General features: G+C 35.6%; 1 protein-coding gene across 6 annotated transcripts in view; it reads left to right on the top strand.

The window, feature by feature from the left end:
- The window catches only part of RBM25 (RNA binding motif protein 25), a 44,609-nt gene extending 24,726 nt beyond the window's left edge, over positions 1-19,883 (top strand). For 4 of the 6 annotated variants that reach the window (XM_036735534.1, XM_036735532.1, XM_036735531.1 and 1 more), the window contains exons 8-19: positions 863-916; positions 1,162-1,245; positions 4,726-5,012; positions 8,775-8,991; positions 9,114-9,203; positions 10,150-10,223; positions 11,373-11,523; positions 12,435-12,759; positions 13,283-13,557; positions 14,582-14,680; positions 17,159-17,206; positions 18,844-19,883. In XM_036735534.1, the coding sequence (XP_036591429.1) occupies positions 863-916; positions 1,162-1,245; positions 4,726-5,012; positions 8,775-8,991; positions 9,114-9,203; positions 10,150-10,223; positions 11,373-11,523; positions 12,435-12,759; positions 13,283-13,557; positions 14,582-14,680; positions 17,159-17,206; positions 18,844-18,936 (1,797 nt within the window). In that variant the 3' untranslated portion in view covers positions 18,937-19,883. The remainder of the gene's footprint in view (positions 1-862; positions 917-1,161; positions 1,246-4,725; positions 5,013-8,774; positions 8,992-9,113; positions 9,204-10,149; positions 10,224-11,372; positions 11,524-12,434; positions 12,760-13,282; positions 13,558-14,581; positions 14,681-17,158; positions 17,207-18,843) is intronic. The other 2 variants (XM_036735536.1, XM_036735535.1) reach the window with 1 other exon arrangement.
- The last annotated feature ends 6,223 nt before the right edge of the window (positions 19,884-26,106 follow it).

Here is a 26,106-nt window from a genome sequence, read left to right as displayed (position 1 = left end):
CTTGAGTGTCACATCCCTACTTTGTTCTCCACTTCAGTTAGTCTGAGGAATAGGAAATCCAGGTTGAAAAGGAAATATTCAGGTCTTTTCCTACCCTTTTCTTTGGGCATACTGTTGAGAAACGTTGAATGGAAATAATTTTATCTACATTTATGGGAAATACTTTATATGCATGAATAGTATTTTATGCCATTTTAGAAGCACTGTAAAACCTTTATAATGTGAATATTTACCAAGTCACACTTAAGGTTTATGCTATTCTTTGGATTTCAGTACCTCACAGATGATCTTGAACAGTTTTATGTGTGGCCTAAATGCCTTCATTCTCCTTGGTCAGTTCTTTCTGATCTAGCCTTAAACAGGGCAGATATAACAGGGAGCTGCCAGGCCCTTGAAGTGCTGGCCCTTGGGTTCTCTCAGAGACCCAATGGAAGTGGGACTATTGGGTTGACTCCCTCAGCACGCCTTCCCTTAATGGGGAGGGAGGAAAATACTTAAAAGCTTCCACATTTGGCTTGGGTTGGGAGGGAAAGAAAGAGAACCTGCCATACGGAAAGCATTATGGGAGAAGTTTGCTCATGTCAGCATCCACTGTTTCCTGGAGGGGGATCAGGAGAAAATTTCTGCTTAAATGTTAGTCACTGAGTCCCTCCCTGTTCCATTGAATGAGGGGGGAGGGGTCGTGGGAGGGGGAGGTGTGGAGAGTGAGTGAAGTCTATTTTTTAGTATCAAATAACTTTGACAAGGAAATGATATCACAGCAATACAGTATTGCTTACAGTACAAACATACAGAACATTGTTTTTCAGAGTAGTGTGAACTCTATTTTTAAAAAAAAAAATCTTCGTGGATTTTTCCGCAGATTTTCCGCAGATTTCCAGTGGCCCCACTGATCCCTTATCCACTCATCACCAAGGTTCGTTTACATTGTAGGCTTTGACAATGACTATATTTACTGCTAGTTGCCAGATTTGTGACTCTTGTCCATCTGATTTTTCACTCATTAACATCAGATTGTCAGGTTTGATACTGCAGAAGGGCTTTTTTTTTCTCTTACAAGACTGGTACAAAACCTCTAACCTTCGACTTTTCTCTTGTCTCTTTGTATTGATGTTGATTGACCTTCATTCTTTTTTCCCTCCTGTCCCCCTTGTCTTTTAGGAAGACATAAACGCTATAGAAATGGAAGAAGACAAAAGAGACCTGATATCACGAGAGATCAGTAAATTCAGAGACACACACAAGGTAGTATTCTTGTTTTTGCATTTTATACCAAACTAGACTTTTTGCAGAATCCAAAAAGAAAAAAAGACCACTTAAAATCAACATTACATTAGAATTCATTAAAAATGCTATTTATAGTAGGAATAATATATATATATAGATAGAAAACAAGAACCAAAGACCAGTACCACATTAAAGTGGTCCTGTACATTTTATGTTTAGTTTTTCAGTTATTTAATGATTGCTCTGCAGTCATATTTGTTTTCCATAAATTTCAACCTAAACATCAGGTTCAAGATTTATAACAATTCAAGGGGGCAGCAGGATAACATACATTTTAGTGTATTTCTGTGGGCAATTGTGTAGCTTAATCAGAAGAAAACAGTTTGATTTAGAGCTAAATTTAAGGGTTATTATTTGCATAGATTTAATTTGAGAGGGGGAAAATTTTAAAAGTAGGTCAGTGGTTACCAGACTTACCAAAATTTAGATGCATGGAAGAACTGTAAATTCCCATAAAGCTAATCTATTCATTGACCCCCACCATTATGATAGAGATCATATGGTGACTAATGCAAGATGAAACTCTCAGCTTGGAAAGTAACAAGGAATAGGATGTAAGTATGAGCTTCTGTTTTTTATTATATTTATGGATGCCCCCTCAGAAAAATATGCAAAGGGGTAACTGGCTTGGAAATGAATATTTGTGCAATAGTAAATCCCTTTTATAAGCCTTGCCTACAAAAGCTTCTCAATGTTAGCGCATCTGTGAATGTTTTCTGGTTTTGAAGGTGATGCTTATGGACCATGAAAAGCAAATTCTGCATGAAATGTATTTTAATGTTTAAGCTGTAAGATGGTACTAGCTCTTCCCCTAGGACTGAGTAGCCAGTAACTCAGCAGTAAAATGTTAATAAGTGTTTTTTTCTTCACATAGTCATGTTGTGGGTTTTTTTGTTTTTGTTTTTTCAAAACTCAAAGTTGGAATTTGGTGAAATGGTTTAACCCCACAAATCCAAGTCATCTGTTGTGTTTAGCCCTACCTCACTTTTGTAGTGCTTTATTCGGCAACTATGAATATGACAAGAAACGTTATTTTTCTCCCAAAATTAATTTTGGGAATGAAAAAGTGGGGAAATAAGAGTCTTTTTTGGCAGAGTTCAGCATTCAAGTTTGGGGACCAAGTAAGAGTGAAAATGTTATAGAAGTGTGTGTGTGGTTTCCCCCTCCCCTTTTTTTTTGTCATCGTTGATTTGTTAAATAAGCCCTGTCATGTCAATAGTATATTATGATAAAATCATGTGGTTTAAAAAAATCAATCTAAAATATACATGCTTCAGAGTTTGAGAAGCTGTCAGGCATATTACTGCCTTAGACATATTTCATTGGGGACTATTTTGGATTTCCAAAAAGATTAAAAAATGGTTGTTCCTTTACTTGGGTGGTATGGTTAAAGGGGTCTTTTGGAACATCAGTGACAAAGTAATGAGCACAGTGAACCTTTGCATGTTTTGGTATGAGTTTATTAAATAAGCACAGACTGTCAGGGTAATCAGCGTGGCAGGGGGCGTCCATTTACAGCACGGACGAGTCTGAAGAGAACACAAGGTAAGATTGATGATTCTTTTACCTCTCCTTTTCTGTTCCTTTCCTACGTCCATGTTTCTTTTCCTAGCCCCATTTCATTTTTCTCTAGACCTTTTATCTTTATAGAACTCCATTAGATAAATATCTTTTATAAATTAGATTTATCTGTTCTTTCATTGGCTTTGCAAGAAGAAAACTTTTGAAATGAGCCCTAAAAAACTAAGCCTAACTTACATAAGCCAAAAGGTACACTAAAGAAAGAATTAGTACACTGAATAAAGTATGCTTTGAGGAGAAAAATCCAGGAATGCTACCAAAGAAATTACTATTGGAACAGCTAAAATAATCTGTAAGTATCCCTCATCTCAGTATTCAACACATTTCTTTATATAATTATATGAAATTGAGGTAAGTTTACTTTCAAAGTTTTCATGTAGTCTGGCCCCATTTTGTAAATTAAGACTTGATATTAGGAGCTTTTAAAGGATGAATTTCCTTGCCCCTTTAAATAGGATTTTAGTTTTGTTTGTCTCTGTCAGCTTTCTGCCATTTTTATTCTCTTCCTTTTGTAATCTCAATGTATTCGGTGCTGGGTTTGCCTGTATTTCACATTAAATACAGACTGGCCCAGTAGCTGGATAGATTGATCCCTTGTGAATTAGCTTTATTTCATAATTCTCTGTCAGTTCTCTGATCCATGCACAAGAGGGAAGAGTGTCTAGCAGGTAAGATTGCTTTTTAAAGTTGTTTTAAATGCTTTACATGATGAAGAAAAGAAAAATGCACATTTATTGTTGAAGTTTTCATTTCATTGCAGTGGCACTAAACATGGAGCCAAAGGGATAAACGTGGTTTTTTTTTTCCTGTTTGGGGTTTTTTTTTTTTCTGCTGAGTATGTGTAAAAACCGTGTGGTGCACTGGCAATCTTTCAGGTTGACAAACTTTGTCTTTGTTATTTGGTTTATTTGTGAACCATGTACTTGCTCTTCCTCCCAGAAACATAGCTTATAGGCAAGGTTAATCCAGTGTTGGCGGTCCATGTCCTAGCACAGCATCTGTAAGTTAACACACAACAATTGCTTCCAAGGATGGATTTGTCATTATCTTGATGTATTTTTATTGTCTTATAGGAATTCTGGGCATAGATATGTTGCTTTGCTTTTTATTTTATTAAATGGAAAAATACAGTTTATATACATTTCAATAAAACTGTAGCAAATAACCCTTTTTAGCCGTGTTTGAAGTGAGTGATTTCCAACCTTTTTGATACTTGGTGGGCTGTCCATCTTGTAATGATGGGAATAAAGTAGATATAGTACAGCTCTTGCGTGGATCTAGCTAGATAGCTTTCTGGAGGGTGGGAAAACCAGAGGACAGTAAACTGTTCTGGTTGTTTTGTAGCAGTATTGATGAATCATTGCTACTCTTTTCCTCAAAGCCCCCAAGTGGTAGTTTTTCCTGGGTTGGGAGTTTTTTGGGGTTACAATTCATATTTCCTATTTTTCAAACTGCTTTCTAGTTATTTATTTGCACAAAAGACAGTTGTAGTCAAGTGCCGAGTGATTCATTGTATTTCTGGAGACTTTTGTCTCAGCTTTGAACCACCACGCTTTTTATCTGCAGTGTAGCCATTATGTACTTATTAAAAGGCCGGCCACGCTCAAACAGTCTCCCAGCATCCAAGGTTGGGGATTGCCGGTCTGTTTAGATTCTATGCTTTTGCACGAATTCTAGTCTTGTGATTGCTGCACTTTGATTTATCATTTATAGATAAAATGTTAACATGTTAAATATCTAATGTTAAAGCACTACTGGTTTTGGTGCATCCATTCCCATTATTGGGCGTTGCGCCGGGAAAAATCTGAATCCCTCAGCTAAAGAATTAATTCTGAAAGTTCTTTTATTGGTTTTTAGAAACTGGAAGAAGAGAAAGGCAAAAAGGAGAAAGAGAGACAGGAAATTGAGAAAGAACGGAGAGAAAGAGAGAGGGAACGTGAAAGGGAACGAGAAAGGCGAGAACGGGAACGAGAAAGGGAAAGAGAACGCGAACGAGAAAAGGAGAAGGAACGGGAGCGGGAACGAGAGCGGGATAGGGACCGAGACCGGACGAAGGAGAGAGACCGAGACCGGGATAGAGAGAGAGATCGGGACCGGGACCGGGAAAGGAGCTCAGACCGTAACAAAGATCGGAGTCGATCACGGTAAGTCCCTCGGAACTCTCAGCACTGGTGGGTGTTTTCTTGATGCTATGAAGAAAAGGTACATTGTGTTCATCTTTTTGGTTTTAGCTTTTTTTACTGTTCTCTGTTCAGAGCTTGGATTAATGATTCCCAAGTCATGGATTTGATCTTCTAAGAGGGCTAGTTAAGTTCAGAGCAAGGTGGATTCTTACATAGCCACAAACTCGTCTTTAGTCTGGCTACCTTTTTAATATATCACAACGTATATAGTTGGCTGTAAAGTGGATTTGGCCATGCAATATCCCCTCCAACCCCTTGTGAATGGCCACCATCACAACTTCTGGATATACAACTAGTCTTGCCTTATTGATGAAGTGCCTCTATATTATATATGTGTGCAGATCATGTGCACACATATGTATATGTGCACATACGTGTGTAAATAACCACTTGATAAGAGTTTCTGCATTACTTTTTTTCTACCATATTCCCAGTGCTTTGATACTCAGAAACTAGAGAATAAGCTTTCATCTTAAGTGCTACATTGTAACACACATTTTTTTTTTCCAGAGGTGATCAGACTATGGAGTATCTTTACATTGATTTGCTTATTTTGGGAGGACTTTAAGAATTTTAGAGATTTATCCATTGAACTAATATTGTTTTTTTTTAATATGAGGAACAAATGACAAGTTACCGTATCCCACTAGTAAAGAAGAGTTGTGTATGACAAAATTGTTTATCTTGAATTTAAAAATTTTAGAGTTGGAAAAAAATATATTAAAAGTCATCCACTCATTTTACTTATTAGAAAATTGTAATTCAGGGCAGAACTACTTTATTCCATGCTCAGGTAGCTTGTTACTGGCTTAGCTGATGCTAGAATAAAATAAAAATAGGTAGATATGGCTCCTGAGCTATTGAATTTGTTGTCTTAGAATCATATAGTTAGAACTCTTCATTTGACAGGTCAGGAAGCTGAGAAATTGAACATTCTAGAATCACATACCTCATTAGTGAAAGAACTGAGACATTCAGATTTCTTGATTTTTACTTCTGTTTCCCCTTCATTATGATCTCTCACATTTTAAAAGCTTATTAAAATAATGCTTTGTCAACCTAATTTCAGGGAATTCTGTCAACAGTTACCCTGAAGGAAGTATCTTCTTTGGTCACCTATCCATGAAGAAAGTTAATCCCTTTGACAAAAGAACTGAATACTGTGCTATTTAAGTTAATTCAATTGAACAAGCATTTATTAAACATCTACCTTGTATAAAGCAATAGTGATGTAATATAGATAGGAAAGGAGAGGTTAGTTACAGCTGAGCTCCCTGTATTTCTTTGTCCTACTATCAGTAGCAGTTCTCTTTCTATTGATTTACAACTCAACACTTCAGCTGGTCTAGCTATTGCAATAAATGAAAAGTTAAATGATACAAATCGAATCTTTCTAAATGCATAAAATAACCCCAGATCAACACAGCACATGCAAAGTACCTAGGATCTTGAAATAAGAATGGGATGAAAGTGATTTCTGTATAATACATCCCTACCATGTTCACAGTTCTTTTTATATTGTAAAGAGATCATCCATTAGCTCTTTTTCATATATCTATATGAGAAGATACAAATTTAAGTGTCTTTAGATATATTAGTGTGGTATTTCACAGGCAAGTTGCCTGAGGCTCAAAGAGATACCCATGGCCAGTCAGAGGTGGGTTTTGAACTCCAGGTCTTCCTGACATCAGGTCATTTACTTTCTCCATTCGTGATGCCTCTTTTTATCATACCCAGCTCCAAGAGAAATAAGAAGGGATTTCTAACAAGGTTATTTATTTTTAACCAGCTTCTATTATGGTAAAACAGTTGGGTTATAATTTAAAATTTGTGGTAATTTTACCTTGTAGCGTAAGTCAGAAGTATTGTTTCTTTACCTTCTGCTGCATTATTAGACCAAGTTACAGCTTAATTTTGGTTAATGTCATTTTGTGGCTTTGAGCTGTTAAGCCTTACGAGAATATATAGTTGCTGATTATTTTTAAAATACTGTTTTTAGTTTCTTCTACAAGCTAGGATTTAAGGAGACCCACAGAACCTTTTAGCTACATTATCTGTTTTGAGGCATAAGTAGTTTATTTAGATAGGAAAATTGTGATGTCTTTCTAGATTTTCATAGTAAAAACTTAACAAAGGTGTTTTCATATTAAGATATTTTGTCTAATTGACTTTTATCAACTCAGGGTTAAGCAGAACTTCCCCCCTCCACTCAAAAGTTCATTTATATTGAACTTACCAGCTTTGTTATACTGAGTCATATCTACTTTTGATAATTTAGTGCAGGGGTGGGGAACCTGGAGACTTGAGGCCACAGGTTCCCCACTCCTGATTTAGTGCCTCATTTGATGGGCAGAGTAATTTTCAAGGCTATCCTATTGGTATAAATGAAGTTTGAAAAAATCAGACATAATACGAAAGTATGTTTTTTGACTTTATTAAATTTTGGGGAGGGGGTGGGATGTGTTTGTTTTTATTGTTTCCTTCCGTCTCCTAAAATAGGAGTGCACTTTTGTAGTCTGGCTTATTTACTATTTAAGTTGCTCATTTCTACTCTTCTACTCTATTATTTATATGCAAAATATCATCATTAAACTAATCATACTGTCAACCAAATAAAGAGATACAACCAATATTCATAAGAGAATCAATAGTAAAAAGATGGCTGGATTTAGGGTCCAAGACGACCTAAGGTTCCATCTCTGTTCCTTACCAACTTGGTGACCTTTCTGGCAAGTTATTTGTACTTTCTAGGCCTCAAGTTTATTTGTAAAATTATGGAAGTGGAATAGAACAGTTATGTCGAACTCAAATGGAAAACCACAAATTAACCTTATCTTTGTTATATTGTATTCCTAATTATTTTTGTAAATATAAAATTACTTATATTTCCCAATTACATTTTAATCTGGTTCAGGCCACAGTCAGTGGGCTGGGAGTTTGACACCCCTGGACCAGATGATCTCTAATGCCCCATGTAGTTTTGAATCGTATAATCTTAAATAGAGTTAGTATAATATACTGTCCTGCTGGTTGGGATCTTCCATGTACAGTATTACCGAGTAAGTTATTTTGTTCTCTTATATACTGATTTGCTTTTAACGATATGAAATAATAATGCATATATGCATATATGTGATGGTATGATAGATATTACCTCAGAATGAGGAAGACCTATTTCTTTTTTTTTTTTTAATTTTTTAGTTTTTAGTTTTTAATTTTTGTTTTTTTGAGAGGGGAAGGCAAGGCAGTTGGGGTTAAGTGACTTGCCCAAGGTCACACAGCTAGTAATTGTGCCAAAGTGAGGAAGACCTATTTCTAAGACCCACTTCTGGCGCAGACTTTCTGAGTGATCGTTGACAAATCATTTAACCTCTCAGTGCTCAGGTGACTCAGTAAAACTATAAGTTGCAGAACTGTTGCAGATTTGCATTGTTAAAAGCATTTTCCTCAGAGGAACTCCCTTTACCCTGAATGAATCAAAGGTCCATACCAAAAATATCAACTTTAAGTCTTGGAATACCAAGAAGAATGCTGATAGAATACTCATTGATTAGAATATGATCCAAGAATATAGCTCTTCATCAGCGTTCCTGATGAAGTCAAGTAGTAAAAATAGATTTCATTAGAAATTAAGCACCAGCCATTTCTCATGATATAAACTATTCCGCTGTTGGGCTATTTTTTTAAGAAATGAGAATGATTTTTATACTACATGTTACGTAGAGAGAAGAGCAGAGACCGTGAACGAGAACGGGAGAGGGAGAGGGAGAGAGAACGGGAGCGTGAGCGGGAAAGAGAACGGGAACGAGAACGAGAGAGAGAAAGAGAAAGAGAGAGAGAAAAAGACAAGAAAAGAGACCGGGAAGAAGATGAAGAAGATGCTTATGAACGGCGAAAGCTAGAGAGGAAATTACGGGAGAAGGAAGCTGCTTATCAAGAGGTAACAGGAGCCAGGGTTCCTTTTTCTTAACTCTGCTGCTGAGGGGTTCACTCTGTCACAGTCAAGGACAAAGTTATTCTTGGAGTGTTATTTTTTTTAATACTTCTGACATTTTCCTTTAGCGACTTAAGAATTGGGAGATCAGAGAACGGAAGAAGACTAGAGAATATGAGAAAGAGGCTGAAAGAGAAGAAGAGAGACGACGAGAAATGGTAAGCATATGTACCCAGGGACATTAAATAGGAGCTTCTCTATAGTCAAGACTGATATGCCCATTTGGCACTTTTTATTCATTGTCAGGTTTGAGAAAAAATTCTGGTACAACAAAAGAGATTTTGTGATATCTTAGAATTCTGTAACTGCAGGTGATACGGTATCCTTTTCTGGCTTTGGAGTTCATATATTCTGTCTACTTTTTTTAATACTATGTAAGGCAATCATAAAAATAGACACTATGTCCTGGATTTAAACTCATTAGATAATCTAATGCCAAAGGGTTTATGATACATGGAGCTTTTAAAAGTAAAATATTTGAATTTTTTAAAAAAAGTTTTAATTGCATCACTAGTGTGTTCCATGTGTTCTTTCTTTGCTGAAATTATATTACTTTTTTTATTTTCTTCTTTGGAAAGTATTCTTATATTATCTCCACCTTGTGCTTCTGTCTGTTATAGAGGGTGTTCCAAAAGTCTTAGTGCAGTTTTAAGCTAGTAAAGTTTTTTTAATAGCTTAAAACTGCACTAGGACTTTTGGGACACCCTGTACCTTAAATTATAGGGGTAGCAATAAGAAATCAAAGTATGATTCAAAGTGTAAACTCTTTTTTTATTGGTAAAATTATTGGGCATTATTTTCAAATGAACCCCTTACAAATGACTTTGATGCCCAGCTCTGTATTTAGCTAAGCTCCCTATAGCTTCAACAATTTCTCTCATAATAAAGTTATTAGAGTATGTATTTAGAGATTTTGGGGTGATATCATGAATGGTTCTCATTTCATTGGTTGTCACCTTGCATATTCTGGGCTGACTCAGAATTTAGAAAAAAAATGTAATTTAATTTGACCTAGTCAGAATTAAATTTAATTTAGATCCATGAGGTCTTATGGTAATTTTAAAGGTTTTATTGTATATGTGTATGTGTGGTTTTATTTTGAAGGCAAAAGAAGCCAAACGACTAAAAGAATTTTTGGAAGATTATGATGATGACAGAGATGATCCTAAATATTATAGGTAAGTAATGTTCTTGAATAACCATTATGCTTTCAACTACTTAAAAATTAATAAAAATGAGCCTTGTTTTCCCAGGGAAATCTAGGGATTCATACAGACCTCTGACGCTAAGGTTTTGAAAAATTTGATCATAGGAACCATGCGGAAAACTGTTGCCTGCCTGTGGAACCTGAAGCAGGATCTTAACCCTTGCCCATAAAACATCAGGGGACTTCCTTCTGTAGCATTGACAGCCAACTTTCTGACCTATAATTCAGAGTATTTGACAGATTTCTTAACATGTTTTATTGATGCCTTTTGGTTTTTACATTATTTGCTGACATCTCAACCAGGAGCATCTCTGTTATTATATGCAACATTGTGCAACCCACGGTCTCCCTTCTCTTATGAAAGGAAGAAAGTAGCAGACATTTTACACTTTTAACCTGATTACTGTTCATTGTAGCAGATGGAACACTATTGATTGTAATCCATAATGGTATGATGATGATGCATTTGAGTTTGATGTTTGTCGTGTTACTGATGCAAGTAATGTTGTCAGTTATAGTCAAGAGTAGAATCAGGACAAAGTAGGAATGGTATTACAAGATTGGGGTAGCTACTCTATTTATCCACTGTTTCCATTTTCTGTCCTCCATAGCCAGTTCCTTCTGGGAGTATTCCCAAGAAGAAAAGCTTCATTCAAGTAAGGTTGTGAGGACTCTATTAATAAGAATGCAGTAAGTTTAAGGTTGTAGGCTCTTCAAAACTACTGATTATTTTCATAGTATTGGTGTTCTGCCTTAGAGTCAAAGGCAAGTAGAATCATATGTTATATACCTAGTCAGATAAACAAGAGATGTTCCCTTTTTCACTGATGACTGAAAACCATACTAGTTGTTGCTTTCTAAAAATCAGATTGGCTTATTTTTTTGTAATAATCATAATCTTGATGATGGTTGTCAGTGAATAACTATTAATATGTGTTGGGACTCATCTAGGTGTGTTAGGAAATATCAGAGAACTTTTAAGCTATGGCCCTTGTGCTCAGGAACATATCCTTTGTTTTTATTTGGAAAAAAGGGTTATTTGGAAACATTCTTTCCACTATTTGCTTATTAGCTTTGGAAGAAAAAACACCTAATGCATTGAGACTCTTCTTTTTTATAGGGGTAGTGCACTTCAGAAAAGATTGCGTGACAGAGAGAAAGAAATGGAAGCAGATGAACGAGATAGGAAGAGAGAAAAGGAGGAATTAGAAGAAATAAGACAGCGTCTTCTGGCAGAAGGACATCCAGACCCAGATGCAGAGCTCCAAAGAGTAAGAAATAAACTGGAACATTTGAGTAAAGAAAATTTATTTTAAGTGTTTCCTCACTAAGTGAAATCAACTAAGATTGAATTCAGTTTCTGGTTAACAGTGATGTTTCAGGTTGTACTCTTTGCAGTAATCGTAAGAACTCATGTAGCACTTTAAGACTTAAAAAAACACTTCCCTCTGAGGTAATTAAACTGTTATATAGTTCATTTTACAGAGGAGGAAATAGAGGTTACTATGTCTTTCTTTCACGTCTAAATGTTTGTTTCTAAAAACTAAGTTAAATTTCCATTTGTAAAAATTGGCTTTTAAAAATTCATAATGTGATCCACAAAAATGGTACATATTAGGTGATTTTGCAGAGAAATTTTGAAAGGATTCTGCTATTCTTGGGATATATTTATTTGTTATACCTTTAGGATTTCCTATAAATCATTTGTATCAAGTTTTGTATAATATGATTTATTTTTATCTAACAGAGTCATCCAGCATATCTGGTTGTATTCATTATATGTAGAGTTACTCTGATAACTCTAGATCCTTGGTAAGCAAGAACATAATCATGGATAGCTCAGTTGATATGTGCTATTATAATGTATGGATCACTGAATTTAATACTTTTGGTCATTTTCTCCATTAATTTTCTAAATGAAAGTTTGAAAACATAATTGCTTTGTCTTCCTTTCAAAGGCACCATACTAAAAGAGGTACTTTATGCTTTATAACATTTTGTGCAATGCTTAGCATAACTCTTTGTGCAGAGTGAGTATTCTCAGATTATCTAATACAGAAAGTGATTGCTTTTTTTAATGAAAATTCTTCCCTCAAACGTTCCATCGTTTGGGGGAAGAAGAGAATTTGATTTCCATGCTATTGCAGTTCATTCATGTAATCCAGTTTTTACTTGGTTATAGATGGAACAAGAAGCTGAAAGGCGCAGGCAGCCACAAATAAAGCAGGAGCCAGAGTCTGAGGAAGAAGAAGAAGAAAAGCAAGAGAAAGAAGAAAAACGAGAAGAACCCATGGAAGAAGAGGAGGAGCCAGAGCAAAAACCTTGTCTTAAACCAACCTTGCGGCCCATCAGCTCAGCCCCATCAGTCTCATCTGCTAGTGGCAATGCAACTCCCAATACTCCTGGGGATGAGTCTCCCTGTGGCATTATCATCCCCCATGAAAACTCTCCTGATCAACAGCAGCCTGAGGAACATAGGCCAAAAATAGGATTAAGTCTTAAACTGGGTATGCTGGTTTTCTTTTTGGTCTTTTAGGATCAAGTTAAGAATATCAGCGCCACTTCTGAATTTTACCCTAGGCTAAATTAATTGATTGGAGGTGGTTAATCGTTTTTTAAGTACATTGGCAAAATGCGTTTCTAATTTGCTATTTTCATAGTTTTACTTGGGCATCTATAGAGAAATGAAAATTATCATTATCTAGGACTTGTGAGTAATAAGTTTTCTCCTAAGCACAGGACTTCTTAACCTGGGGTCTCTGAATTGGTGTTTTAAATATTTTGATAGAATTGGTTTCCTTGTAATCTTTTCTATTTTTTCTATTTGAAAACTCTCTGAGAAGGGGTGCATGGATTTTACCTGATGGCCAGAGGGATCCATGTCATAGCCCTTCTGTATTTGGATCTGTCTGTGAGAATTGTGACAGGCTGTGATAGTATGTATTACTGTTCAGGGATAGCAGGTTCTAAATAAGATGATAACTGAAAGTGTTTTTCCTGGAGGATTACTAAATCATCCTTTTACTTTAGGTGCTTCTAATAGTCCTGGCCAACCTAATGCTGTAAAGAGAAAGAAGCTCCCTGTGGATAGCGTCTTCAACAAATTTGAGGATGAAGACAGTGATGATGTGCCCCGGAAAAGGAAACTTGTTCCTTTAGATTATGGTGAAGATGATAAAAGTTCCACCAAAGGCACTGTTAACACAGAAGAAAAGCGCAAACATATCAAAAGTCTCATTGAGAAAATCCCGACGGCTAAACCTGAGCTCTTTGCATATCCCCTCGATTGGTCTATTGTAGATTCTGTGAGTTGTAGTTTTTAAATTTTATTATGCTTATGTTTGGCTTTGATTAGTAGTGTTTGTAGAGAAGATGACATAGTTCATATATATTATGCTAAATATATGCTTGTGAGGATGGCGGTCAGGTAGAAAATTCTCAGGTAGTACTTTAGCTTCTCAATAGTCTTTCCACAGCTTGTGAAGGAGAAGTGGAAGTGTATGTGCACATCCACATTTGTTCTCACTGGAGAAGAAAATTAGAAGAGAGGTTCAAGGATGGAATGAAACGAAAAAATGTTTATTAAGTGCTTGCTGCCAAAAACTAGGGATACAAATTGAAAAATGAGGGCAATTCTTTTTCTTAAAGAGTTCACATTCTAATTAAGGGAGGAAGTATTAATTAAGGAGGCTTCATCTTCATGGCAGATGGAGAGGCTAAGGAGAGGAGCAATGCCAGGGTATTAGTTCCCAACAAGTCACTGTTGGAACTGTCGTGTGCACAAGGTGTACAGTGGGCTGAGGCTGTGGGCCAGCTCCAGTGAAGGTGCCCAAGGGGCAGGGAAAAGCATCCAGCTGCGAGTAGTTGTGGGGGTTAGGGGCAGGGGAGCAATTGATCAGTGCAGGTGGGGGCAGGAGAACGGAACAGTTCCCCAGGGGTTACTTTTTCTTCTAATGGGCAGTCATTGATAGGCTGGAGCAAGGTCCTCAATGAATAATATTTGACTGTTTCACAATATCATTGAGGAAAATGATAGCAAAGTATATTATTAGTTTTGTATGATGAGTAATTCTCTTCCTTTTCCCCCCACATTCTTATTAGAAGCTAGGTTTGTAGGTCATAATTACCCATAAGCAAGTTATTTGCAATTTTAGTATTTTAATATGATTTTCACATAGTTGGATGCGAATTACATTTTTAGCCTGAGACCCAGTGAGGTACTATTTTACTTGTGGTCCCATCTACTAATATTTAATCTGCAATAAATGGTATATCGAAAATAAAAATGTTGAAGCAATTCAGATAAATATTTATCTTTTTCTAATGCAGACATTAATGGAACGTCGAATTAGACCATGGATTAATAAGAAAATCATAGAATATATAGGTGAAGAAGAAGCCACGTTAGTTGATTTTGTTTGTTCTAAGGTTAGTGCTTTACTCTTTCTTCCTTATATCAAGACTTGAAGGATCTAAGGTGAACCATCTTGGATTTTGTAGATGGTCTCTAAGAATTGCTCTAGCTGAAAAATTGAACACCTTGTAGCTAACCTGGTGATGAGTTTCTCTGAATAACAAGGCTGCATTTTCAAGTTCATTTGGACCTGCCCAAGCTTGTGCTCTGTCTTTGATATCTCAGGGTCACCACCGTGCCAAAACAAGGCATTCGATAGCAATACCAGTATGCCATGTAAGCCTTCTCTAGCCTTATTCTAGCCACTAACCCCCACAGCTCACTCAAAAAATGCACATGTAACCGAGGGTTAAAGAAAGCAGGGTGGTTGGAAGCTTCCCTATGCCTTCTTTTTGTGTGATGGTAAGAAGCAGGAAGCAGTGTGTGATTATAGCATTGTCCAGATCCGCTGCCCTTGCTTGTTGGAATGTTGTTGAGACATGGAGGTATCTCCACCTGCAGTTGAGAAACAAGTGATTTTTCACCACAAAAACTTTTTGGGTCTTCTATTGCAAAACATCTGATTAAGTGTACAACTGTTCTCTCTTTTCAGACAAGTTTTATTATTTTTTCTAAAAGACATTTTATTTAACAAAAATCCCCCCCTCTCTTCCCTACACCTTACCCCATGGAAAAAGAAAGAAAAACAAAACCCTTGCAACAAATATGCATAGTCAAGCAAAACAAATTCCTGCTTTGGCCATACTAAAAATACACATCTGTATCTCAGTTTGCATCCCAAGTCTATCACCCCTTTGTCAGGAGCTGGGGAGCATGTTTCATCATGCGTCCTTTGTAATCATGGTCAGTCATTGCATTGATCAGAGTTCCCAAGTCTGTGTTGTTTGTCTTCACAGTGTTGTTATGTATTGATTGTTTTCCTGGTTCTGTTCACTTTATTCTGAATCAGTTCATATAAATCTTTCTAGGTTTCTCTGAAACTGACCCCTTCCATCATTTCTTACGGCACAATAATAGTACATTCATAAATGATTATTTGTTCTTCGTTTGATAAGCACCCCCTTATTTTCCAGTTCTTTGCCCACCACAAAAAGAACTGCTCAAAATCTTTTTTGTACATATGGATCCCTTTTCTCTTTTCTGATCTCTTTGGGATATAGACCTGGTAGTAGTTTCACTGAATTAATTGGTCAGTAAACATTTATTAAGCATCTACTACATGCTTGGCACTGTGCTAAGTGCTTTTTTTTTTTTTTGCATTATTATATATGTATGTATGTATATAAATACACACGCACATATATAGTTGTATACGTTTTATTTTGCATTAACAAGACAATTACTGCAATAAAAGCAGCATATCCCTTTAAGACTGTGATTAATAGCATGGGCAAAAGTACTATTTATTTTTCCGTCTACCTGTTTAGATAATGAGATCAGGATGGAGCAAGCCTGGACTTTTATTTTCATCTGTTGGTACTGCAGTGTAAAAAAGATCAGTAAAATGAAGTTTATTTTTTTGATAGGTATTAAAATATACCTATGATAACTACTTGAATTGATATAAGGCTTTATAGTTACATAATGTTTTACGCAGATTTTTACTTGGTTCTCCAAACCAGTGATGTGTAGTTAATAACAAGTATATACCTATTTTATAAATTAGGACATTGACCTTCAGAGGTTAAGGAATTTGTCATAAGTTCTTATATCTCTATAATAGTAGAGCTAGGACTGAAACCTAGATCTTTAGATTCCAGTTCTAGTGCCTGTCTTGAAAAAGTAAAATTAGTGGAACATTTGAACTTGATACAGAGAAAATCTCTAAGTGATGTGAGATCTGCTCAATTACGACATAGTAGAAATGTTAGTCTCAGGATTGTAAGTCTAGACGCATCTTCTTTCTATTGTACTATGTTGCCTGCTATTGGTTTTTGTTTTGATTAAAGTAGATACCTCTGAATCTAGGTTTTTTTTTTTCTAATTACCACCTGTTAATTACTTAAGTACCGTATACCCACTTGGGGATTTCCCAGAGCTGTGACTTAATGGCTTGGACATTTTTCTTTTCCTCCAGTTTGTTCAGGTGGAGGTTTTAAGAACTTGACTTTCTCATGAATAATTTTTTTCATTTGTTTTAAATATTTACAAAATACTTAGATTTAAACTTAAGTTTTTAAAAATGTGTTATTCTGAGTGGCATTTCAAGGAATGCTAAGTATTCATAAGTCATTTCTAAAAACCTCCTGACATGAAGTATATATTCATGGTGGATGTTAAGCATGAATGTTGATTATGTCACCATTAAGCTCTGGCCTAGAATAAAATGAGGAGGTGTGGGGTTCTGGGGCATCAAATCAAATACTACAAAGTTTCCCTAAATTCAGTCGAAAACCATTTAAATTATTTTAGAGGTTTTCTTACTCCCTATCATTATTAGCATCTTTTCCCTCTCAAAGTTTTCAGACTGAAGGTTTTTTGTTTCTTTTCAGGTTATGGCTCATAGTTCACCACAAAGTATATTAGATGATGTTGCCATGGTAAGTTGAAACTCCTTATCTATAAACGTCCTACTTTTCCCCTTTCATTGGTATCACAAAATTTCCATCTTCAAACATCATGTGCACAATGAATTTCACTGATTGTTGACATATGTTGTATCAAAGAAGCTTTCTTTTTAAGTTGCTTGCAGATTTGCCTCAAGCATCATTACACAATGCTATAGTCAGGAATTTCTTTTTTATTAGTGTTAGTCGTCTGTCTGATACAAAGCCCGATTGAATTACTGGTCTAATTGGAACCTTTCAGTTGATGAAATTTTTGAGTAGTGTCATGCAATGGTATGCAAAATTAGTTTTAGTCTGATACAGTTCAGTCACTTCTCATTTATTTAGTGACCTCATTTTTTCTGAGTACGTGTTATTATTTCTTCAGTTGCCTTTGACTATCTTATTGCTCAGTATTACTTCTGGTAGAGGGCAAAATGAAGAAAAAATGCTGAGTTCTGTCACATTTATCTTTTCATAGCATCTCTAGCAAAAGTTGTTTTGAAAGGGGAAGATGTTGAACTGTAAACAAAAGAAGTTTGATCTTGTCTGAAGTCTTTAATTTGCTGTATTATCTCTAATTCCAGTTTGTATTAATAAAATGACCTTTGACTATATTATGTGCTTATGTAAGCTTGGCATTTTCTGTAGTATGAATTTCTTTCTCAGTTTAAATAGTAAGAGTCAGCAGATTGATAGCGTAATTTTTAAAAAGAATACCTTGTGACTGACAGGTAGGAAAAGATACTTGCTGGTAAAATTGTTACCTTAAGTTATCAACTATTCTGTTTCCTTCATCAGCCGAATGGAAAATAGCATTTGTGTGTGTGTGTGTGTGTGTGTGTGGATTTGGTGGGAAATGAGACAATATAGATGAAGTATTTTTAACAAGGCACCCTGCAGTCAGTTTGGCGGTACTTACGGCCCTTCTTCCGTGGATGTTTTATAAGCCTCTCTTTGTAACAGATACATTTTTTCCCTATATATAAATTATGCAAAGCAAGGGTTTTGTACAGCCATAGCCCCTCTTGGCTGTTTACTGAGTTGTACATGGTTACAGTCTGTCGGTGCCACGGTTCTCACGTTGTGTGTCCTGTTAGAAGTTGTCATCGTTGTTTTTTTAGTGATTTACTATCTGTGTGTAGGCCCGATGACGTGATGAAGATTTGAAACACTCTGCTGAGAGAGCCCAGGCTCTGGCAGGTCCTGCTGAGCTGGAAAGAGGAAGTGCCTTGCCTGACCTTAGCAGGGTTCAGTGAAAAGAGGGTTCTTGTAGGTTGGCCACAGGGTGATGAATTTTGGGGTCACGATGACTACTATCAAAGATCATTTATTAAGTTATAGATGAGTTGTGGTTTGTGTCTGTGGAAGGGAGTACCCGCAGAGATGAGATTAGAGATAAAATTAGTGAAGTATTAAAGTACCATATATGGAAAGATCCTGCTTCACATTTATTCTAGTATCAAGTTCCCCTTGGGCAGTTTTCCCTCTTTCAGTTATACCTGGAAATAAAACATTTTAGTGCATACTTCTTCACATTTGGCCATTAAAATTACTTGTACTGGTCATTATTATTGCAGATGGTTTTGATTATTTGTTTTAATCAAAAATTGTTTTTCTCTCTCTTGTAGGTACTAGATGAAGAAGCAGAAGTTTTTATAGTCAAAATGTGGAGATTATTGATATATGAAACAGAAGCCAAGAAAATTGGTCTTGTGAAGTAAAACTGTTTTTACATTTAGGTTCCATTTCAAATTTTTCCCCCTTTTCCGCCATTCAAAGGACTTTGAATTTTATCTGTCCTCAAAGACACTTGTGAGATCTGTAATTTTTTTTAATGTAGAAAATGTGAAAAAATTTTTGGTCCTCTGCTCTGTTAAGACCCCTCTGTTCTCCCTCGGTTATAGAGTTATCTGAATCCTACATTGGTTCTCTTTATAACTCACCAGGTACAATTACTGGTATGTTTTATAAGCTGCAGCTACTGTACAACGCCTCTCTGATAATCTTGTTCTGCTAATTTGTTCCTTGTAAATATTAAAATGACTCCCTGGTTCTTTTGCAAAATTGCACTTAATGTTGAATTGTACCAGTTAGAAAACCAAGATAATCATTTTTTATTGCAAGAGTATCAGCCATCTTTTATTATCTCCCTCCCCATGCCCTTTTTAATTTAAAAACTGATCAGAAATGGCAAGTCCTGTTTAAGATACAGAATTTAAATTAGAATGTAAGAATGTGTCAAGTGGGCAACCCACTCTTCTTTAAACTGTGTGCGTTTGAGTTCGAGTGAATGTATGAATGTCTTCCTTTTTTTTTCCCCTTTCATTTGTCTTAGGGGCAGTTGCCTTAAACATTTCATGATTCAGGATCCTAAAGGGAAAGTAGTGATATTGTGCCAACCTAAATGTCTTGGACAATTGAATTGTCAGTGTCCCAATGCATGGGATTTTATTATGGTGCAGCATTCTGTTGAACAGGATGGGGTTCCCCTGTTTAGCTGGCTCCTTCAGCTTTTCTCTTAAGGGACAATGAGTCATGCAGAGCTTTTTACATTTCTTTAGGCTGATCATTAATCTCTAGAGCACACTATCTCTTACATTCATCAGCTTTAGCTATTGTAACTCCACTTAGTATCTCCTTATAATGACCTCTCATCTTTTAAAAAAAATTTTTTTTAAAGAAAAAAGTTCTTTTAAGAAATGTTTTTCTTTAAAAAAAAAAAAAGAAGCCATTTTCAACATTGGGAAAAGTAGGAGAAAACATTAATAGATTTGGACATAACAGCTTAGAAAACAATTTGGCATCCTTTTACACATTTTTTGATCACTCTTAATTTTTCTTTTCCTTTTTTTTTTTTTTTTTGCTTAAATTGTAAGGAGACTGTATGGCTTACCTTTTTTTTTTTAATATATATATACACATAAATGGAGTCTTTGTTTTACCTCGACATATCCAGGTTAAAAATCTGATGATGTGCATAAAGACATACCATGGGCTGTCTTTACTGTAGGACAGAACTTTACCAGGGAGCAAACAGGTTGACCTGTTTAGAAAAGCTTAACTGTGACCCTGTGTTACTAGATTTTTTCATCTTGAGGGGACATTTGAAAACACTGTTCTTAACAAATGGAAACGTGAAAAGGTTCCACCATGTAAATATTTCGAATATTAAAATGTATATATTTGATCTGGGGACTCAGATTCTTTCAGAGTCTTGTTAAATAAATGGCATCATGTTATAATTGTGTGGTGCAGACTAGAAAACTTTAATTTGAAAATATGGGATGGGTTTTTGTGGGATTTTCGTGAACATCTTATGGGTATTGAGTGAAGATAGAAGCAATGCCTTGTTTTGGATAGACCTTTACATGTGTGGAAATGCCTTTATTGTCATGATTTAAATTCTGATTTCTTAAGGCGAATACTTAAGGAAGAAATCCAATATCATTTGTTAATTACAAAATAAGATCTCTAGAAAGGGGCTCTTTTCCTGTTTGTTCTTTCTTCAACTTTTATCCCATTCACTGATAGAAACTGCCTGGGTAATAGGTATATCCATGCTCCCTTAATGTAACACTTCTGTAGATGTGATATTAGAGAACTGTTTCTACTTCATTGGTCCAATATTATCAGTTTCAAATTTTATTCTAGTAGATTTAAGAGATCTTGTTGTGTTTTACCTATTTCAATCTGATTTTCATCTGTATCATTCTATTCAAGGTACATTTATCTTTCTCTTCCACACTTACTACATATTGCCCCTTCTAGAAACATTGACTTCATAAACCATGGTGAATTGGGAGTAGAAAGAAAAACTGTACATATATAAAAAACATGAAGGACCTATGATTTTTAAAACTGACAGTACATACCACTGAAAAAATTTTAGATATAAACTTAATAAGAAAAGTCTTTCTAAAAATGTCAACACTAAGAGAAACTTATATTTAGAGGTTGATTTTTAAATATTATTTAACTTGCTTTTATGACTGGTACTGTATATTATTTTATTCAACACAGCTTCCAGAGAAACATGCATGCAGTTTCTTGTGAATGGACTGGATTTCCTGGGTTGTCTTCATAGACCATGCATTTATCACTTCATGGATTTTTATCATAGTTGTGTAATTCTACATGAAGGTGCTGTGAAATAGTTAAATTGCTTTTTGTTAGGCAACTGCTCTAGGAAATATAGTATAACCTTTCTGCATACCTTGGGTTTTGTCACCAATACCCTTTCTCCTCTCCCTGGTTTGGCATCTAAAAAATCATTTTAAAGATACAATTTCCAAAGAAGCATATTTTTAAAAAAATTTTATAGATGCTATTTCAACACATCCCTATGATTCCTCCATCTCATGTATTTCTAGTTGAATCCCCCGTGATACAATCCCCCAAACATTTAAAAGTAACAATATTGAAGTGATTGTTTGATAATGATTCAAACCTTACCTTGTAATAGACTCATGTTCCTTAAAAGGAGAGTGTAGACTGTATAAATTAGTATCAAGTTTGCCCACTGTTTTTGATCTCGATTTGTTGGTATTTAAAGTTTTTATTAATATCTAGCTACTAGTAGTAATTGTGTATGATCACAGGACCAGTAGATCTAGATGTGGAAGATATCTGAGACATCGTCTAGTCTAGCCTCCTCTTCATTTTACAAATGTAGAAACTCTGAGGTCGTAAATGTCAGAAGTGAGATTTAAACCCAAGTCCTCTGACCTGAGCCAGTTGACTTTCCACTGTGCCGTGCTACTAGCTATAGTCTTTATCTCAATTCAGTTCCACAAATGGTTTATTTAGTGCCTTCTGTGTGCCAGACAATACTAGGGTCTGAGGATATAAAGATAAAAGCAAAACAAGTCCTTGTCCACAAGGAGCTTACATTGGAGTGAGAATATGGTTTTCAATCTGTACACCAGCCAATACGGGCTAATTTCAGAAAGGAGAGAGCAAAACAGGTGAGACCACAAAATGGTGGGAAAGGATTTGGTTAGGAGGTAAGCACTTGATTTTAAGCCTTAAAGGAAACTGGAGATTCTGAGAGAAGGAAATGAATAAGAGTGCTTGTCAGAGAGGCAGCCTGTGCCAAACAAGGAGATAGAATGTAGAGGTTGAGGAATAGTTAGCAGGCTAGTGTGGCTGCCACTTTTTTTCTGCTTTGTCTACTCTGCATTACTTTATACAAGTCCTCGTGTTTCTTTGAATTCTTCATGTGGTACAATAATGTTATTTTACATACATACCACAATTTACTTAGCAGTTCCCCAGTTGTGTGTATTAGAATTTCCCATTTTTGCTGTTAGTAATAATACTGCTATAAATATTTTCGTGTAAATAGGTCTTTTTTTTCTTGTTGTTCATAGTGCCCCCTGTGTGTTTGTATAACCCCAATAGTAGGATTGCTGGGTCAGAGTGTATGAAAGGTTTGCTAATTGGCTAAACAAAAGTCTACACTTTGATATTAAGTTAATTTGTGAATCAGATTCATTTAAAAATTGGTGAATTCTATGACCCTGCCTTCCCCTTTTGGGGGATTAGGATGCCTATTGAAATGACAGTGGAAGATTTTAAAAGCATGAGTGAAAATGCTGCTTTTTTTTTTTAAAGAAAAACAAACTGCACTGTTGCTTTTGATTTAAGCTATTGTTATTTTAGTTCAGATAGGTTAGAAGGTATCTTTATAATATTCAGTTTCCCCAGTTATCAGCAGTCACTCATTTTCATTTTCAAGCAGAATATTTTTTCAGAACAACGACATTTTAATCCTTGTATCCTTAGCATTTGGCACTGTGCTTGTACATAATAGGTTTTAAACATTTATTGAATCATATTTGTTGACCCTGGACACTTAACTTCTGTCTGCCTCAATATCCTCAAGCATATAAAATGAGGATAATAATAGCACCTACCTCACAGGGCTATGAAGATCAAATGAGAAAATACCTGTAAAGTGCTTAGCACGGTGCTTGGCACTTGGTAGGTACTTAATAAATGCTTGTTCTCTCCCTCGCTACCCCAAATTGATATCCTTCAACTTTCATTGAGAAATGTTAGCTGGAAGCTAATCAGCCGAGGTAGTGAATGCCAGTGCCTGTAGAACATACCACCAGAATGCAGGGTCAAGGTTAAGTGCTGCTCTCAAATAGAAACCAATATGTGGCAACAACTGTGAACCTTTTTTCAGAAAGTAATTCCTCCTAAGAGAGAGATTGTGAATGTGTTGGTGTTATTCTGCTGTTTAGAGACTCTAGTATCTTTTAAAAGTTCCATCATTTGTAATTTAAAATGTAACAGAAGGAAGATTAAGCTTTAATTTTAGAATGCCTATCATATATAAACCTTGATAATTTTTTTTTTTCTCCAGCAAGCTAACTTTCTTCACTGGGTGGAGATCCAAAGATGTATCTCTCAGAGCTCTCAGAGCTTGGAGTTCATCTGTGTCTTGTTAATGTATAAGTATCAAGAACTGGCTGTGTGACTTTTAGAATGTCACTTCATTTCTCCTACCTAACAAGCTTTTGGTGGTCTTAATTGAAAATGCTTTTGAAAGTAAGAATTTTTTGGGTTTTTTTTTTCAATTAACAAAGAATTTTGCTTTTCTCTCTACTCTCTAACCCTACCTCCCAGGGTTTTCTTTCGGGGGAGGTGGGGAGGGACTCTTAGCAAATATGTATACTCAAAACAGATATTTCTGTTTCTTTAGTATTGTCCAGTGAAGGGAGTGTTTAGGTTTTGCATTGTACAACTAGACCAAAATATCTTTAGAATGAAGAAATAAAATTCATAAATAACGTGGTTTAATAGGAATACCTCTTAATACATTTAACTCCCTTTGTTCTGATTTAATTGCTCACTAAGCACCTTTCTAAATGACACAATAGAATATAGGAAAACATTGGATTGAGAGTCTTAAGTTTATGTCTCTGCCACTCATAAAACTATCTGTAAAATGAGATAGTTGGACCAGATTTCTACAATCCTTTGCAAAGTTAAAATTCTGTAATGAGTTTCTCAGCTATCATACCAAATATATCTGCCATTGAAAACTGGCATTCTGGTTTAAGAGTTTAGCAAGGGTCAGTTCCTCAGAGCCTGACCCACCATTGAACAAACTGTCAAATCTAGTTCCTAGACGTGCAAAACCCAAGGATCAAACCCCAACCTCACAAAGTCACCTTTAAGGACTGCACCCTTTGGTCCCATGAACCAGTGAGGCTCAGCTTGAAAACGCTTCCCAGTCTAGTCTCTAACCCTCTTACGGATAATAGTACTGACCCAGTTTCTGATTATTGCAGTAAACAGGGCAATTAATTTTTCTATAACTGGACTTGGTAACTTAGCAGAGAAGGTGAAGGCAGCCTTATTGACAAGAAGGTTTTTCCCCAGAAGCAAAGAGCCTTATACAGTATCACAGTGACTCTTGATAAATCTTTTGTATCATTCAGAAGTCGCATATACTAGTAATTGACATTGTATCATACTCTTCAAATAAATCAGTTCATTTGATCCTTAATGAGATTGTGCAAAAGCTAATTATGGGTCTTTGTAACTAAAGATATTAAGTAGTTATAATAAGAAACAGGCAGTTAGTAGAAAACTAGATCAATATTGAAGAATTAGAGTATTAATCCTGTACTGTCACTGCTATGTAGTGATTTGCAGTGGGTTAGGTAACCTGTATGAGAATAGTAATACCGATTCTCTTATCTACCACAAAAATGTACATACTTAGTCAAGAGAAATGGAAATTTATTATATACATTTTCACTTTAAAATAAATTTCACATTTTTTTTCTGAATTTAGAATTGTCTTGGGAAAGACTGATTTGATCTTAACAAATACATTAATCATGACAAATAGTAAAAGTATTAGTGGGGAGAGTAGCATTTCTTTTTGTTTCTATGTCTTTTCACATCTCAAACCCTGTGAGGTCAGGACTTGTCATTAGGAAAGTTTTTTAAAGTAGATGTGTGATTTTATAGTGTATGGAATTACCTGTGAGGAAACTCCCTTTACAAATGCAGATGGTACCAATTCTGCATTGAGAAACTCTTGGAGCATTTCCTGGGTCACTTGAGAAGTGAAATAATTTGCCTAAGATCACAAATGGTCTGTAAAAAGACTCAAGCCAAAATCTCCCAAATTTAAGGCCGTCCTATATAGTACCTTTAAGTAAAGTTGGTGGTATTACTTGATTTTGGTTTCACAACTACTTATTCTACATATCGTTAGTATTTAGTTACCAGTACTGGTAGGGAATATCCTAAAAACCTAAATACCTAACATTGAAATGTCATGCACAAAGACTATTCATTCTTTCTGCTAAGAACCTTGAGTGCTTCATTACTGTCTTTGAACAAGATACAAATTCTTTTCCTTGGTATTTAAAGCTGTTCAGTGTGGTTCCAACCTTTCTAGGCTTACTAAAATTACTCCTCTTAGCCTTCTCTCTATTCCAGGTTTTTTAAAAATTCTCTTATTATGAATTTAATAAAAAAAAGTTGGACATTTTTATATGTAAATAACAATGGATTTATAATGAAACTGAACTGTTATGTACTTTTTCTAGTATGTATAGCTTTTAAAAAGAGAATTCAAATTTAATAGTTTTAGTTCTGCTTGCTTGTCTGTGTCCTCTTTGGAACTCCTGTATTCTTTAGTTATTTCTGACTGGTTCATTGATGCACTTTTCTTTATATGTTTTTTTTTGTGTCACTACCTCTTCCCTCTCCCTGCAAAAGTCGTGACTCTTCCTTATAACTTAGTCAAGCAAAATATATCCACCTGTTGGCTGTGTCTAAAAATGTCTCATCTCTACTTCTAGTTCACCTTTCAGCCAAGAAGTAGGAAGCATGGTTTATCATCTCTTCTGGGTCATTGCTTT

This window comes from Trichosurus vulpecula, chromosome 8 (assembly GCF_011100635.1).
Source record: "Trichosurus vulpecula isolate mTriVul1 chromosome 8, mTriVul1.pri, whole genome shotgun sequence".
NCBI classification, from domain to species: domain Eukaryota; kingdom Metazoa; phylum Chordata; class Mammalia; order Diprotodontia; family Phalangeridae; genus Trichosurus; species Trichosurus vulpecula.
This window is presented reverse-complemented; position numbering and strand designations above follow the sequence as displayed.